Here is a 15,932-nt window from a genome sequence, read left to right on the forward strand (position 1 = left end):
TTTCCCAGCCCTGTCTGCTCAGCAGGCCTAGGCACAGTGGCACCCCAGGTGCAAAGGCACAAAAGTGTCCAGATCGGGCTTCTAAACACCACCATTCAGGAGTGCCTGGGTGGCTCAGTGGGTTAAAGCCTCTGCCTTCGGCTCAGGTCATGATCCCGGGGTCCTGGGATCGAGCCCCACATTGGGCTCTCTGCTCAGCAGGGAGCCTGCTTCCTCCTCTCTCTGCCTGCTTCTCTGCCTGCTTGTGATCTCTGTCTGTCAAATAAATAAATAAAATATTTTAAATAAATAAATAAATAAACACCACCATTCAATAAAAGGAATCAGAGCTCCGTGGAGGAATTCCAGATCTAGAGCAGAGAAAGTAATGTGGTACCACAGAGTAAGGAAGTGCCCCAGAAAGGAGGGGGGTTTGTCTTAAGGACACAGAAACTAACATGAAGGAGCACCCAGTGATCAAATCTGTGGTGGATTATAAGCCATAGAATAAAATATTTATGAGCCCACTCTGATATAAATTGAATAGATGTATACATAGGGGCCCAGAAACAGTTCTTCCTTACATTAGTTCAGTTCCTTTAGAAGGAATAATAATGGAAATCACCACAGGCAGGGAAACACTACAGTACTAACTGATCTAGACAAAAATGGATGCAAACGTTAGTAAGCAAAAGCAAGGACATTTGCATTGTTTCAGAGTACCTCCCCACAAGGTAACTAGTAACTGCAAAAAGGAAAAATAGTAACTTTATAGCCGAGAAACCTAGTGGACAGCACCTTAAACCAATGACCAAAATGTGCATCCCCAGTCTTTAGTCACTGTCTCTTGGGGTGACGCACTAAGGGTGCTGTGCCACCTGTGCTACACCCATCACTTCAGTCTGGCCAGGAACAAACAGGCAAACCCAAACTCAGGGCATCCTACAAATTAATGGACCAGTTCTTATTCAAAAGTGACAGGTTATGAAGGTAAAGATAGCAACTGTCACAGTCTGAAGAAGACTGAAGAATGACAGTGAAATGCAATGATTAGTTTGTTTAGGGAGGTCTGGGCCTGGACGGGGACCTTACTGAGAAAGCTGGCAAAATTAGTGAACAGCACGGTGTCAGTATGAATTTCCTAGTTTCAATCATTGTGCTGTTAACATTAGGGGAGACTGGGTGAAGGGTAAATAGGAACTCTGTGCAGTCTCTGCAATCTAAAACTACCTCAAAGTGAGGGTGTGCAGGGGTGGGGAAGAGCTCAGGCCCAAGCTAAGTGTTCTGCATTCACTGTCCTATCACCACAACTAGCTAGCTGCATAATCCTGAGCTTTCCTAGGATTCCCCATCTCTACTATGGGGGTGATGATAAAACTACCTACGTCATGGGTTTATAAACAGCCTAGAAGGTTGAGCCTGGAACATTTTATGTGCTAAATTTAAAAAGTGCTCAAAGATTGATAGGTACATGTCAAAAGGCCGTAGGCACCAACCTGAAGAAGCTCCTACCAGCCAAATTTGGAACAAACTAAACATCAGAAGCTAAATACCAGTTATGAATTATAATCCACTGACTATATAAAGCATTTTAGTCCATACGGACATAAATTCATCCAAGTTCTGGTGAGCGAGTTAAATCTCAGTGCTGCCCCCATAAGATACTTACTAAGGAGCAACTGCACAGTGAGGAAGTCTGGCAGACATTAATCAGGCGACCAGAGTGAACCCTATCAGCAGTGAGACAAGGCAACATCAGATGCCTAGCAAGAAGAGTGTGGAATCACCTCTGCAGTGCTCATGCCCAGGACACATAATCCTGAACCCAGTCATCGGGGAACATCAGACCAAACCGAGCTGTTGGTGTAATTTTCAGAAGTGTCAAGGTCACAGGAGTCAGGGAAAGACAGGAACTGTTCCAGAGTGGAGACAACTAAACGGACAGGACAACTAAAGGCAACATACGATTCTGAACTGGCTCTATAAAGGGCATTACAGGCACAGTTAGCAACCTTGAATAGGGTCTGAACATTAAATGGCAGAAATGTATAAACTATAACTTCCTGATTTTGATGGTCATCTTGTAGGTATATAAAAGAATGTCTTTGTAAAACATATACACTGAAGTGTGATGGGGCATCGGATCAGCAGCTCACACTCAAACTGTTCCAGCAAACAAGTTTTTTATTCTGTACTTGCAGACTGTTTCATACCATCAGACTGAGGCTCATCTTCTTCCCTCGCTTCTACAGGCTGCATTCCTTGCCCTGCATTCCTTCGCTTATAACCCCTTCTTCCACCTTCAGAACAGCACTGCATCTCTGACCATTCTCCCATAGTGACATCTCCCTCAGGCTCTCCTGCTGCTGCCCTTCATTACTGAGCCCACCTGGATAATCCAGGATAATTGCCCTATGTTAAGGTCAGTTGATTTGCAACCTTGGTAACTTTTTACTACATGACCTAACATATTCACCAGTCTGGGACTAGGATATGGACATATTTGGGAGGCTCTTATCCTGCCTACCACAGTCTGGACATGTACTGAGGACTTTTCTTTCTTTAAAGGAGAACTGTATGATTTTTTCTTAAGATTTTATTTTTTAAACAATCTCAACATCCAATGTGGGGCTTGAACTTAACAACCCTGAGATCAAATCACATGTTCCACCAACTGAGCCAGCCAGGTGCCCTGAGAATTGGGTACGGTTTTAAAAAGCAGAGAAGAGGGTCTTGACATTGAGGGAGAGAAAAGACAAATCCAATTAATGACATGGAGAGTCAAAAGTTAAGATGTGTGGAAAGGAAGACAGTGGGAAAGGAAGAGGGAATGCAGGAGACAGGCCAGACAGAAGGGCTTAGTGGCAGTACCAGAGCAATCTTCATGATAAAGTTACTGGTAAACTCTTGTCAAGAACAGCATTTGAGGCAGGAGTGTTAAGGGAAGATTTAAGAGATGACTATCTAAGTATTCCCGTTCTGAAAGAGAAGGAGGACCCTGAATGGCAGACGAATGCTCCAGCATTTCCTGGCAACAAAAGACAATGACAGCAAAGAATGGAAGCAGCAGCTCTGACTATACCTTTAAGAGGAAGTAAGGCAAGCCTGGGGGAAAGGACTTTTCTCCCTAAAGCTCCCCACCGTCATCAGCTCAGCTCAGAGACCTAGTAAGAACCAATTTTGTGGAGAAAGTAACTAAAGCCACCTCTGTGGCTAATCCCAACAATAAGGCAAAGGTCCCAATTCCATTTTACAAACAGCATTTGATAACTTCATTGTCCAGCATGTCACAAATATCAAGTAGCTGAAATGGACTTTTTAAAATTTCTTTCAGCTCTTATTTTTTTATTATTATGATAAAGTTCAAACATACACAAGAGTAGAACAATGACTCTTCTTGCACCTGGCTACAATAGATCAGTCCTACCCCAAACTCCTCTTCCTTTTCTTCCTCCCGCTTTAAAGCTAATCCCAGACAGATTTCACCCCAAGTACCTCACCAAGAATCTCTAATCCATAAAGTTAATTCCATTAACACATCTAAAAGTTAATAAATCCATATATGTCAAATATCCAGCTCAAATTGTTTTTACAGTTGCATTTCTTTAAATAAAACAAGCTCCATGCTTTGCCCTTAGTTGTTCTCTCCCTAATATCGATTTCACGTGATACGTTCGCCCTTCTGTTTCCTCATTGCAATTTTTAAACTTTTAACTATTTTAATTTTTTTTTAATAGGCCCCATGCCCACTGTGCAGCTTTAACTCATGACCCTGAGTTCAAGAGTAGCATAATCCACCGACTGAGCCAGTCAGGCGCCCCTCCTCATTGCAATTTATTTGAGGAAACTAGTCATCGGTTTCTGGAATTGTCTCATATTCTGGATTTTGCTGACGGTATCCCCATGAACTATGCTTCAAACCCCAAGACTTCAAAGCCCCCAAAACTCTGTCACAAGGTCACTCTATTTTATAACAATACTGCGAGCCATCCTCCGGGCTCTAATAATGTTATTATTACTTCTAACATCTCACAAGGTTTTTCTTTTTAAGATGTAACCTACTCTCAGAGGGCATGCTCCCAGTGACAAGCTAAATGATGGAGCTAATATTACAAATTGAGTCAGCCTGATGCCATAGCCCATGCTTTCCCCATAGCAGATGGTCCCAATCATTGTATATGGGATTGTCAAACTCAGCATACACAAGCACATAGATGGCAAAATAATATTAATAGATAGCTATTCCCAATGTAAGAATCCATGCCTCCCAAGAAATAAAGGATAGGGGGCGCCTGGGTGGCTCAGTGGGTTAAAGCCTCTGCCTTCAGCTCAGGTCATGATCCCAGAGTCCTGGGATAGAGCCCCGCATCGGGCTCTCTGCTCAGTAGGGAGCTGGCTTCCCTTCTTCTCTCTCTCTGCCTGCCCTTCTGCCTGCTTGTGACCCCTGTCAAATAAATAAATAAAATCTTAAAAAATAATAATAATTAAGGACAGAAATAAGACCAGCCAACTATGGGAGAAGGAGCCAATGCAATGGCTTGTCTTTATTGGAAAGAGGAAACTTCACAGCACATTCTGAGTAAGTTAGTGCAAAGGCTCAGTGGGCCAGCTGGTGGGGCACCAGCTTATAATGGGTTCCACAGCTAGGGCATCGCTGGGCCTCGCCTTTGTGGAGCCAGAACCAGATGACGGTACTATTGTCCTCTTCACCTGAAAGGGAAAAGGAGTTGAAGGCCAGCCAACCTAGAAGTGGAGACTTTCAATATTAACCTCATCCTCAGACACCTCTAAGACCCAAAGTTATGACTTAACTCTTAAGAGATCAATTCAAGCTCTCTCCTTCCCCACTCTTCAGATGAAGAAATGAGGCCCCAAGTCCACTTACAAGTAAACTGAGCTCACATCAGTCACTATTAGGTTCCAACAGTTCCTCTACCTACATAGATAGAATCCCAAAGTATGGTCCATTCTGATACATATTCCTAGTGCCTAAAATAGTGTGTGGCAAAGAGGAAGTACAATAAATATTCTCTGGATGAATACTCTTTCACGCTGCATCTCCAACGAGCTGGTATTACTGATGTTCTATGCTCTTAAGTCAACCTTCTTAATGAAGGTTAATGAAGCTTGAAAGGGCCAGCGGACCCTTAGGATAACTCATTTATAGACAAATCCCTTTTACACACACACACCTCGTACACACTAAAGATCTGGATATCTTACTGAAATCCTGCACAGAACATATTAAACAATGGACAAAAAGATAGTGGTGAGGTACTTACAGATGCAGCCCACTATTCGCTTGTTGGTGATAGACGGGACTAAATTAGGGTCTTCCTTGGTGCCTGCAGCTGCCTTTGGGGCTAGCAAATTGTATGGGTCCTGAAAAAGAATTAAGCCATTATGCCAAATGATCCCTACCTTCCAAAGGCTAGTGACACTGTTCCCACAAGTCAGCTTCCCTATTTCAAATGCTCCCAGAGAGAGGGCTCTGATCCCTTCGAAGACCGTGAACTCCAGAGAAGACACAAAAAGAAGTTTCTCACCAGTCCTTTCCGTGCAGCCATCATGACCTCCCTCTCCAGCCCAGTCGCCTGGTCATCATCAGTAGGAATACCACCTAAAGAAAAAACCGTGAATTATGATGTCTTAATTAACAAGATGAAAAACGCATACACATGAACGTTTGCATACAGTTTACATGCTCCTAAAGGCTACTCATACACATTGTCTCCTAAGAACCACTGTCATAATCCCCAAAAAGTGGCAACACAGGGTAATCTTTTCTTCCTTCAACCAAGGAGGCCAATATTTTACACGTTTTTTCTACAGGCAAGTCAGAGTCCTAGTGAGGTGAGCGCGGGTCTGAAGGGCGGCTTAGCCTCTCCGCATCCCAGCTGCAACCCGTTCCCCAAGGTCACCCAGAACCTCAGTTTAGGATTCTTCCGCAGCCGGGGTCAGTTCTGTGGCCGGCAGCACAAGCGGCCAGGAATGACAGGAAGACGCCTGCGGAGCGTGAAGCACTCAAGGCACCGGAGCGGTCACTGGGGCCCCGAAGAGCTGAACGGACCGCCCCGCTTAGCTGCCTTGGCACCACCCCGGGAGGGCAACGGCGCCGGTCCCTGACGCGCCGGGCGGGCCCAGTACCTCCAGATGCCATGGTGCGCACCGCGGCGACTCCATTGGGACCGCGGGCCCTGAAGGCCTGCGCGGCCAACGCTCCAGCTCCCCGAAGTAACCTTGAAGCCATCACGCCCGCTACAAACAGCAGCACTTCCGGGAGCAAGCTCCGGAAAGAGACGTGACTTCCGGGGAAGGGCTTTCCACCACCACCCGCCCCCTCAACCGAGTGTCAGACTTCCGCTTTCTTCAGGCCGCGAGCCCGCCCCACTCACGTGACTCTGGCTGGACGTCTGGAGAGTTAGCGCATGCCTGGTTCTCCCTCCCAGCCCTGGCTGTTTAGTCCGGAAGGTTCGGGGCTGCTCTTGTTATGAAACGTAGGCTCCTGGGGCTTTGCCCTTTACTAACGCAGGGCTAGCTCGCTTTGCGCCTTTGGGACTCTGTGGCGTCGTCCATAGAATGAGGAGACCAAAGTGGAGTTCCTGTGCGTCTTTCCTGCTGGTTGTGCTCAGTCAATGAGGAAGCTTCTTGATGGAACTCGCTAAGCCCAAGTCTGTCAAGAGACTTACTGGACGCCCAAATGATTTAAATTTATTTTAGGGTTTTCCCCCCCAAATGACCTAAATTTAGGAGCGGGCTCCTGAAGGCCACTGTGCTGTTAGGCCTGTTCGCTGGGCAGTGTAAGGCATCGCAAACTTGTTGCATTGGCCCAGTCTGTAGGAACTTGGGCAGGACCCACCCACAGTCAGTCTCCTGTTCCAGGGGTGCTGAGATGACGGAGTCGTTATGGGTGATGAAGTCCTGGCCTGATCTGGGACCGGGGAGGAGGAGGAGGATTGAGCCAGATTTAGGGCCCCTCCCAGGACCAAGACATTTGGTGATGTGGAGTGAGGGGGTAGGCTACTCCCAGAAGTTATTACCCAAGGAACAGTTTAAGGGAGGCTATTGGGTTATGATTGTTATGTTGATTTTTTTATGATTTCAGATCCTTGTTTTGGACAGAGCTGTTTGTGGTTTGAACTTGTTTTGAAGTTGGGTATTAACACTTAATGAACTCTCGCCCCTGCCCCTGCCGTGGAAAGGACTCTAATGTCATTAACACCATAGTAATAGCCGTGGGTCATTCATGTAACAAAGACTTTTAAAATTTTAAAAACCAAGAGGTTTGACCAACAACTCCAGAGTGTTCAGACTGGGCATGGCTACTCTATCTTGATCTAAATAGTTCTCTGAAGATCTTGAGGCATTCTCTCCTGCCCTAGGGAGGCTGCTTTTGGTTGGAAGAGGTGTTAAACCCTTCAGCAGTCTTAGAGAAGGGGCATGTGGTCCAGCCTTGAGACGCCTAGGCAGTGGCGCAGTCCGGTTGGTGATCCCCCAGAAGCAGCACACCTTCCTGCCAGTACTGGTGCCCCTGCAGTGAGAAACCTAAGCTGGAAGCTGATATCCAGCTTTTAGTTGGAAGGACTGACTCTACCCAATATGGAAAGGTACACCTCAATTAAATTTGGACTCTATTTCATCTCCCCTTTGCCTGGAACAAAAGTGTAATTAAGCTATCACTGGTTTGAAGTACGTTATTTCTTTATTGGCTTATAAAGAGATGTCCTGTGCGCTACTGGCTTGTGAAGTATTACAAATTTTAATTGCCTCAATGAACCTATGTTAAATAAATTATTGGTCCTGAAGAAAATAGGGGGAAGTTGATAATGGGAAATGGAGTCACTGAAGGTATCTGGGCCAGAGTTCTCTGGTTAAAACTGGAAACATCTCCATAGTTACCGTTGCCCACAAGCTGAGGTGTGCAAGCTTAGAAGGTGGGCATTCAAAAGTGTAAACACTGCCCCTCATTTGTCCACATTGTCAGTATAGCCCTTTCTCAGTCTGACTCCATGGAATATGTTTCCTTATCGGATGAAGATTCCCTTCATAGCAAGAATTGTGCACTATTCACCTTTGAATCCTCTAAAACTTTAGTCAATTTACTTCTTGGAGAGATTATGCAGAATGAATTTTCTAGGGCTTCTCCTGGCCCAGTGAGGTCAGTTTGAGGTACACTGGGGAAGGTTGAAGTCCCAGGTACTTCAATCTGTCCCATGTGGGTTGTATTTTCAAAAGGACCTAGTGAAGTATTCCTTCACAGGAGCGCATTTGGTCTTCATGGGTGCTCCCTCCACCAAGCAAAGAATGTCTTAACTCTTTAAAGGTGGATGGTTTGCTTTGAATGGTTTCCAGTGGGGGCACCTGGGTGGCCCAGTGGATTAAAGCCTCTGCCTTCGGCTCCGGTCACGATCCCAGGGTCCTGGGATCGATCCCCACATAGGGCTTTCTGCTCAGCAGGGAGCCTGCTTCTCTCTCTTTCTCTGCCTGCCTCTCTGCCTACTTGTGATCTCTGTCTGTCAAATAAAATCTTAAAAAAAAAAAAAAGAATGGTTTCCGGTGTTACTCCCTTCTCTCTTACCTCCAGTGCAACCACTCCAAATTAAATAGAAAAAAAATTTTTTCCGTAAATCTTAGGAATGTTCCCCAAGAACCCAGAGTTGATTTGTACCTATGGTCAGATGTTTAATGCTAGGGAAAAAGCATTGGTCTGAAATACAGGTGTTCTGGGATGGAACCCCACCAGTTAACCAAGCCAGTCACTTTTCTTTTGGCCAACCATTTCCACATGAGTAAAACTGATTAGACTAGATTAGTATTTCCCAGAGAGAACTGCACAGAATCCTAGTCTCAGGAGATGCTTTCAGTAAAAAGGACTTGGGAAGTTCTGCATTTACTGAATTCCCTCTTGGAGATGGACATTCTAGCATATTAAAGGCTCTGATTAGGCTAGGCCTGCAGCAAAGAATCCTATTTAATTCACCTGCAGTTTAAGCCAGAGTTTTTCTATCTTCATTGACCACTCTTTGCCAAGAAGCACCTAACCCAACTCTCAGCAGACCAGTGAGAAATGCAGTTGGGAGGTGTTATGATTCCTTGCTGCCTGACCATAAGATGGCTTGCTCCAGTCTATGAAATGGAAATAAGGCTTATGCCTAATCATAGGACATTTTTGCAGGTCCTTATTCAGCTCACAAAAGACCTGGGATTCTTCAGACATTGCAGGTGAGCTCCTATGTCAGGACCAGTCTCTAAGCATCCCCACCCAGGCCCTGCTGCCTCCAGCTCCCACCACCCTCTGCTCACACCCCTGCTCTCAGTATCTCCTTGGGACAATCTCCCCCACTTTTGCTCCATCCTTGTCTTTGCCAAAATAAGAAACTTTCACTGAGTATTATATTTTACTTTTATAGGATAATTTTTTTTTTTTAAATAATGGCTGATTTTTTTTTTAAAGATTTTTTATTTATTAATTTGACAGAGAGAAATCACAAGTAGATGGAGAGGCAGCCAGAGAGAGAGAGAGGGAAGCAGGCTCCCTGCTGAGCAGAGGGCCCGATGCGGGACTCGATCCCAGGACCCTGAGATCATGACCCGAGCTGAAGGCAGTGGCTTAACCCACTGAGCCACCCAGGTGCCCCCTTTTTTTTTTTTTTTTTTTTTTTTTAAAGATTTTATTTATTTATTTGACAGACAGAGATCACAAGCAGGTAGAGAGGCAGGCAGAGAGAGAGAGAGGAGGAAACAGGCTCCCCGCCGAGCAGAGAGCCCGATGCGGGACTCGATCCCAGGACCCTGAGATCATGACTGGAGCCGAAGGCAGAGGATTAACCCTCTGAGCCACCCAGGCGCCCCTTTTATAGGATAATTTTAAGTGATCTAAATAACTACATTTTTTTTAAAGATTTTATTTATTTATTTGACAGAGAGAGATCACAAGTAGGCAGAGAGGCAGGCATAGCGAGAGGGGGAAGCAGGCTCCCCGCCGAGCAGAGAGCCCAATGCGGGGCTCGATCCCAGGGCCCTGAGATCATGATCTGAGCCAAAGGCAGAGGCTTTAACCCACTGAGCCACCCAGGTGCCCCAATAACTACATATTTTAATAAATCAAACATATATGATGAGTAAGGAAAAGGTTCAATGTTAACAGTTTTGTGTTTTTCCATTTTTTTCCTTTCTCTGTGCCAGGGTTTCTCAACTTCAACACCCTTGATAATTTGGATTAGATAATTCTTTGCAGGGTAGAGTGCAGTCTTGTGTGCATTGTAGGATTTTTAGCATTTCTGCCATTAGCATTCCCCAGTGGTGACAACCAAAAATGTCTTCAGCCATTGCCATGTATCCCCTGGAGGGCAAAATCACCCTGATTGAGAATCACTGCTCCATGCTCACATAGACATATTCAAACAAATGCACACATAAGGGAAGTTTCTTAAAATATACAGATCTATAAGTGAATATCAATTATAAAAATATATATTACCATAAAACTTATTAGCAAGTTGTTTTTTAAAAAAATATTTTGTAGACATCAGATCAATACTTGTAGATCCCACTCATTTGATGTAATTGCCACTAGTGTTTCTTACTATAAATATACTGTCATCTACCCATTTCCCCCTTGATGAATATTTAGAACATTTTCCCTCTCAAACAATGCTGCAGTGCATGTCTGTGTACACCTGGCCTTCTATTTTGGAGGGTGTGTACATCAAACACCAATAAATTCTGCCAAATTGTGTTTCCCAAAAGTTTGCAATAGTTCCTGTTCCCACCAGCAGGGCATGTGAGTGCCAGAACCCCCCTCCGCATGCTGAGAGTTCCCCCCCTTTTGCAAAGTTTACCCTGTGGGTGGGTAAAAAATGAGATGCTGTTGGTATTTGCATTTTCGGTTCCCTGACCTCCAGCGCAGCTGAGCATCTCTTCACATGGCCATTTGCATTTCCTCCGCTGTGAACTGCCAGGCTCAGCCACTCAGACAAGCTCCTTAATCTCTTTTTGCCTGTTTTATTTTCTTTCTGTTGGGCGTAAGACCTACCTCTGGAGCTGTTGTGAGGACCAAATGAGTTAACACTTGTAAAGCGTTCATAACTGTGCCTAACATGCTGTCAGTGCTGAGTTAATGCTGGCTTTAAATGGGCCATCCCTGGAATGCCTGGGGGACTCAGTCGGTTAAGTGTCTATCTTGGGCTCAGGCCATGATCCCAGGGTCCTAGGATCAAGCCCCACCTCAGGCTCCCTTCTCAGTGGGGAGTCTGCTTCTCCCTGTCCCTCTACTCTCTCTCTCTCACTCTTTCTTTCTCCAATACTTAAGTAAAATCTTTAAAAATAAAATGGCCTATTCGCTATATTCATAGTTGCTTGGATTTACCCAGATCTCCGGAAGAATACAAAGGAAGCTAATACAAGGAGCTACCTCTGTGTATTTGTGGCGGTGAGAGAGTGGTGGTGGTTGGTGGGGGAACAGGCCACGGAGGCAGGGCGGGACTGAGACCCCCTGCAGACCTCTTAACACTATTTTGGGTTTTGTTTTAACTATGTGAATGTATTACCTATCCAGAAATGAAGAAAACATTTTTTAATTGATTATATTCATCTTCTTATTAGGGGGTTCTTTATCTTATTGACTTGCAGAGACTCTTGAATGTTAAGGAGGTTTCTTGAGTCCTTTCCATGGCTCAAGGCTGGTGCCTATTCAAAGGGAGTTAAGGGAGGCTTCTTCCTTGAACTGATCACAAGAAATTGGTAGGGGTGAGTTGTTGTTCTTGGTTTGGGCAGAGTGCTCACAAGCTTGAAAGAATGAGGTCATAAAAGAGATCTAATATGCACTTCTGTTGCTCTGGCTGGGCCACAGAGGCCCTGACCACTTACAGAGGTGTGTGTGTGGCTGATTTTTTATTATAACAAGTTAGGTGGGGGTGGGGGGAGGGATGGTAGAGAGTGTTGCTGTGTGCAGGCCTGCTGGGATCCTGCTTCAGCCAGGGTCAACCGAGACCTCAAGGGCCACCTAGGGAGGCCTAAGGAAGGTATGATAAAGTGGCTGAACCTCCAGCAGCCTGCTGGAAGCTAGGACCCTTTGTGCAGCAAAGCCAGGTCAGAACAAATCAGAAATTTTTTGCAGATGCCACAAGTCCAAAATGGGTTACCTGGACCTGCTGCTAGAATGGGGTCTGGCGGTGGCTGGGGCTCACAGAGATCAGAGGAGGAGTGTGTGTGTGTGTGTGTGTGTGTGTGTAAGAAACAAAAGCATTGGTTGTAGTCAACCAGTAGAGCAGCACAGGACCAATGTGAATTGTCACCCTTCCCCTCCCAGAACCATTTTCTCATCCAGTGACCCTCTTCCCCATCCCACAGAGCCCCCTTTATTCTTCCAGAGAGGAAAGTATCCTCCACCTGGGAAATCCTAATTTTCCTTTCTTTCCCCATTCCACGTCTTCCTTTCACCTCTTTCCTCCATCTCCCTCCATCCCAATCCTGCTGGGCAGGCCCCTGGGACCTGTTCTTCCTGACTCAATCAGGACACACTGACTCCCACAGCAGAGGTGAGTAAAGGACTGTTTGCAAAAGGGTAGCAGGGTTGAGGCAGCCCCAGGGGTCAGGACCAGGGATGGGCACCCTGGACCCGATGGTCTTCACACCTGGAGAGTGCTGAGCAGCAGGAGGAATTGTGCCACTGCCAGAGCCTTGGCAGACAGGGCAGGGCGGGGGTGAAGAGCAAAGTGACCCTAACCAGCAACGAGAGGGCAAGGAGTCCATTGGTGCAGCCCATGGAGGACAGCCCCCCAGGCGAAGAGCAGGGGTGGAGAGGTGCCTACCCCCTTCCCACCTAAGATGATGTCTGCTTAGTGGTTCAGCTGTACTGTCATTCTTGGGTCCTTGCTCCATGGTCCATGGTACCCAATGCTAAATATGCCTGACCATCTGTTTTCTGGGTTCCTTCTCCCACGTTGGCAAGCACTGCCAGAGAAAGTCATGTCCCACAAGAAGCTTGTGACTGTCACTCTTGGCTGAGCCCTCATGTTGGGAGCTTGGCAGTTCTTTCCTTCACGGTCCTGAAGCCCCAGCTCCGCCCATCTTGTATTTCACTGAGGAGCAGACCAGAACTCACCCAGCCTCCTTTTCCTCTGTTTCCTATTTCACCCTCCTCTTCCCTTTCCTTCATCCCCTCCTGCTGGTCTTGGAGAAACTGGGTCTCTCCTCCCCAAGGTTGCTCCTTCACCTGATGGGCTCTTCCCCCTCACCCTGCATCAGGCACCTTCCCTTGACCTTCAAAGGTGCTGAGACCCAAGTCTTTCCTCAGGTCAGTGCCTCTTCCATCCAGTTCTAGAATTCTCGAAGAATGGCTCCGTCCCTGTGTCTGCCTCTTCAGTGGCCACTTACAGTGCCACCCAACCTACAGTTTGACCCCATGGTGCCCTGAAATTCTGTTGCTAAGTTCACCCTTGGCCCCCTATTTGCCAGACTCTTTTTATAACCTCATTCTCTCAGATATCTTCTGGTAGTCAGCTGCCTCCTCCTTGCCTTCACTCAAACTAAGCTTCCTTTTGGCCTCTTGGCTCTTCTTCCTCCACTGGAGACTGATCTCCACAGGGGCGATTTCTGTCATTCAGGCCTTACCAGAGCCCTCATTCCACTTCCAGCCCACCCTCCCCAGCTAAGCTGCCTACCCACTTCCCACCTCCCTCTGCTCTTTTAGTACTCGGTCAGATATCCTGCCAAGGAAACCCTTTGCATGGCCCTCAAGGTTCTCCTTAGGCGGACTATCCCCTATGAGTTCTGTCCTTCCCCACCTGGCATTCCAGGCCTCAAACACACTATTTACATCCATGCCTTCGCACATTCTAGTCTCTTTTCCTTGAAAGCTTTTCCTTCTTCTGGAAATGAGTTGCAATTCCAACTCCAACTCCAAGACAGTGGGCAAACATATCTCACCTGTGAGGTCATCAGACTTCGACCCGCAGGGCTGTTATCCCACTCATGTGGGCTCCTAGAGTACTGGGCCTGTTTCCATTAGGGGATTGATTACACCACAGGGTGATTATCTTTTTGCTTGGTTTTGGATCTAGGCGACCAATGCATGATAGCTGCTTAGTGCTGAATGACTACTGAAAGGATGAATTCATTACACAGGACAATTGTTTATGTCTTTTGCTGTACATGGACTGGTTATTAAAAATTTTCTTAATTTTGTTAGTAATGTCCTTGTATAAGATCCTATATGAGAAGTTACTTTTGTAACTGAAAATAGGAAAAAATGTATTTCCTTCTACCATAGAGATTCTATTGTGTGCATCCCCCCAACACACATTTTTATCTCTTGCCCCCAAGAAGCTCAGAGACAGGCTTAATACTCATTCACATAATCACATTAGCCCATCTGGCCAAAATGTGGCTCTTTCTCCTCTTCGTGGTTTTGATTTTTTTTAATTATCTTTTCTCCAGTACCTCTTTTGAAATCAGACAGTGGAGGATAGAGTAAAAGGTATACACTGTGGAGTCAGAAACATGGATTCAGATGGTCTTGCACCTAGCAACTCTATAACTTGGGGAATTTCTCTGACCCTCCAATTTTCTGTTTGTAGTGTCATTAAAAAGATTGAATTACAATGTAGATAGTGTATGTAGCACCTGCTAGATGATCAATAAAAGACAATTACATGAAGGAGAAGCTATAAATGAATAAAATAATTGAAAGTGTCACTCAGGGGCGCCTGCGTGGCTCGGTGGGTTAATCCTCTGCCTTCGGCTCAGGTCATGATCTCAGGTCCTGGGATCCAGCCCCACATCGGGCTCTCTGCTCAGCAGGGGGCCTGCTTCCTCCTCTCTCTCTGCCTCCTCTCTGCCTGTGTCTCTGCCTACTTGTGATCTCTGTCTGTCAAATAAATAAATAAAATCTTAAAAAAAAAAAAAAGGAAAGAAAAGAAAGTGTCACTCCAGGGGAGCCTGCTTCCCCTTCTCTCTGCCTGCCTCTCTGCCTATTTGTAACCTCTCTCTGTCAAATAAATACATAAAATCTTTAAAAAAAGGGGGGGGCGCCTGGGTGGCTCAGTGGGTTAAAGCCTCTGCCTTCAGCTCGGGTCATGATCCCAGGGTCCTGGGATCAAGCCCCACATCGGGCTCTCTGCTCAGCAGAAAGCCTGCTTCCTCCTCTCTCTGTCTCTCTCTCTGCCTCTCTGCCTACTTGTGATCTCTGTCAAATAAACAACAACAACAAAAAACTTAAAAAAAATAAATAAAAATAAATTTTAAAAAATTTTAAAAAGAAAGAAATTGTCACTCCAGGCTGGCCAATGGAAGAATAAACAGCTACTCACATGTGGACCTGGGAAAGAGCAAGACCAACTGACTTAAAACCCCTCTCCCCTGAGTCAATCCCAGCTCTAGGATCACTATTCAAAAGACTCTTGGGAACACAGATTTTTTTTTTTTTTTTTTTTTACTAAAAACGAGAGCAAAACCCTGGGAGATGTGGGGAAAGACAGGCCAGTAGCAATGAGAGCCCTGGGCTTAAATGTGGGTTCTCATACCCCAGTGTATGGCCCTGGGCCAGGGAGGTGGCCTCCAAGCCTCAATTTCTTCCCCCTGGAAAATAAGAGTAGTCAAAGTGCCTTCCAGCCCACAGTGAAGATGGAATGAGCTAATGTTGGTGGAAGCATTTGTATCCTGAAAAAGGATTATTCTTCTGTGGGTACCTGGGTGGCTCATTTGGTTAAGCACCTGCCTTCAGCTCAAAGTCGTGATCTCAGGGTCCTGGGATCTCAGAGTCTTGGGAACTAGGCCCACGTCAGGCTCTCTACTCATTAGGGAGTCTGTTCATCCTCTCATTCTCCCTCTATGCTCTCCTGTCTCCCTCCATCCCCCTTTCTCTCTCTCAACTAAATAAATAAAATCTTAAAAAAAAAAGAGAGAGAGAGAGAGAGAGAGAAGAGAAGAGACAAAAGAAAAAGGATTATTCT

General features: G+C 45.9%; 1 protein-coding gene across 1 annotated transcript; it reads right to left on the reverse strand.

Moving 5' to 3' along the window:
• Positions 1 to 4,490: 4,490 nt before the first annotated feature.
• COX5B (cytochrome c oxidase subunit 5B) lies at positions 4,491 to 6,369 on the reverse strand. Its single transcript, XM_082746926.1, has 4 exons — positions 6,127 to 6,369; positions 5,526 to 5,599; positions 5,262 to 5,361; positions 4,491 to 4,689 (listed from the first exon to the last, which is right to left on the reverse strand). Exons 1-4 carry the CDS (start codon positions 6,227 to 6,229, stop codon positions 4,577 to 4,579), a joined length of 390 nt encoding a protein of 129 aa, XP_082603052.1. The 5' UTR covers positions 6,230 to 6,369; the 3' UTR covers positions 4,491 to 4,576.
• Positions 6,370 to 15,932: the final 9,563 nt, after the last annotated feature.

The sequence above is a fragment of the Mustela nivalis genome (assembly GCF_964662115.1).
Source record: "Mustela nivalis genome assembly, chromosome: 8".
In the NCBI taxonomy this organism is placed as follows: domain Eukaryota; kingdom Metazoa; phylum Chordata; class Mammalia; order Carnivora; family Mustelidae; genus Mustela; species Mustela nivalis.

Coding starts and splice junctions, on each gene's coding strand:
- COX5B (XM_082746926.1), bottom strand. CDS start 6,229: ATGGCTTCAAGGTTACTTCGGGGAGCTGGAGCGTTGGCCGCGCAGGCC. Junction 5,600..6,126: donor GCGCACCATGGCATCTGGAG/GTACTGGGCCCG, acceptor TTTTTTCTTTAG/GTGGTATTCCTACTGATGAT. Junction 5,362..5,525: donor TGGCTGCACGGAAAGGACTG/GTGAGAAACTTC, acceptor ATTCTTTTTCAG/GACCCATACAATTTGCTAGC.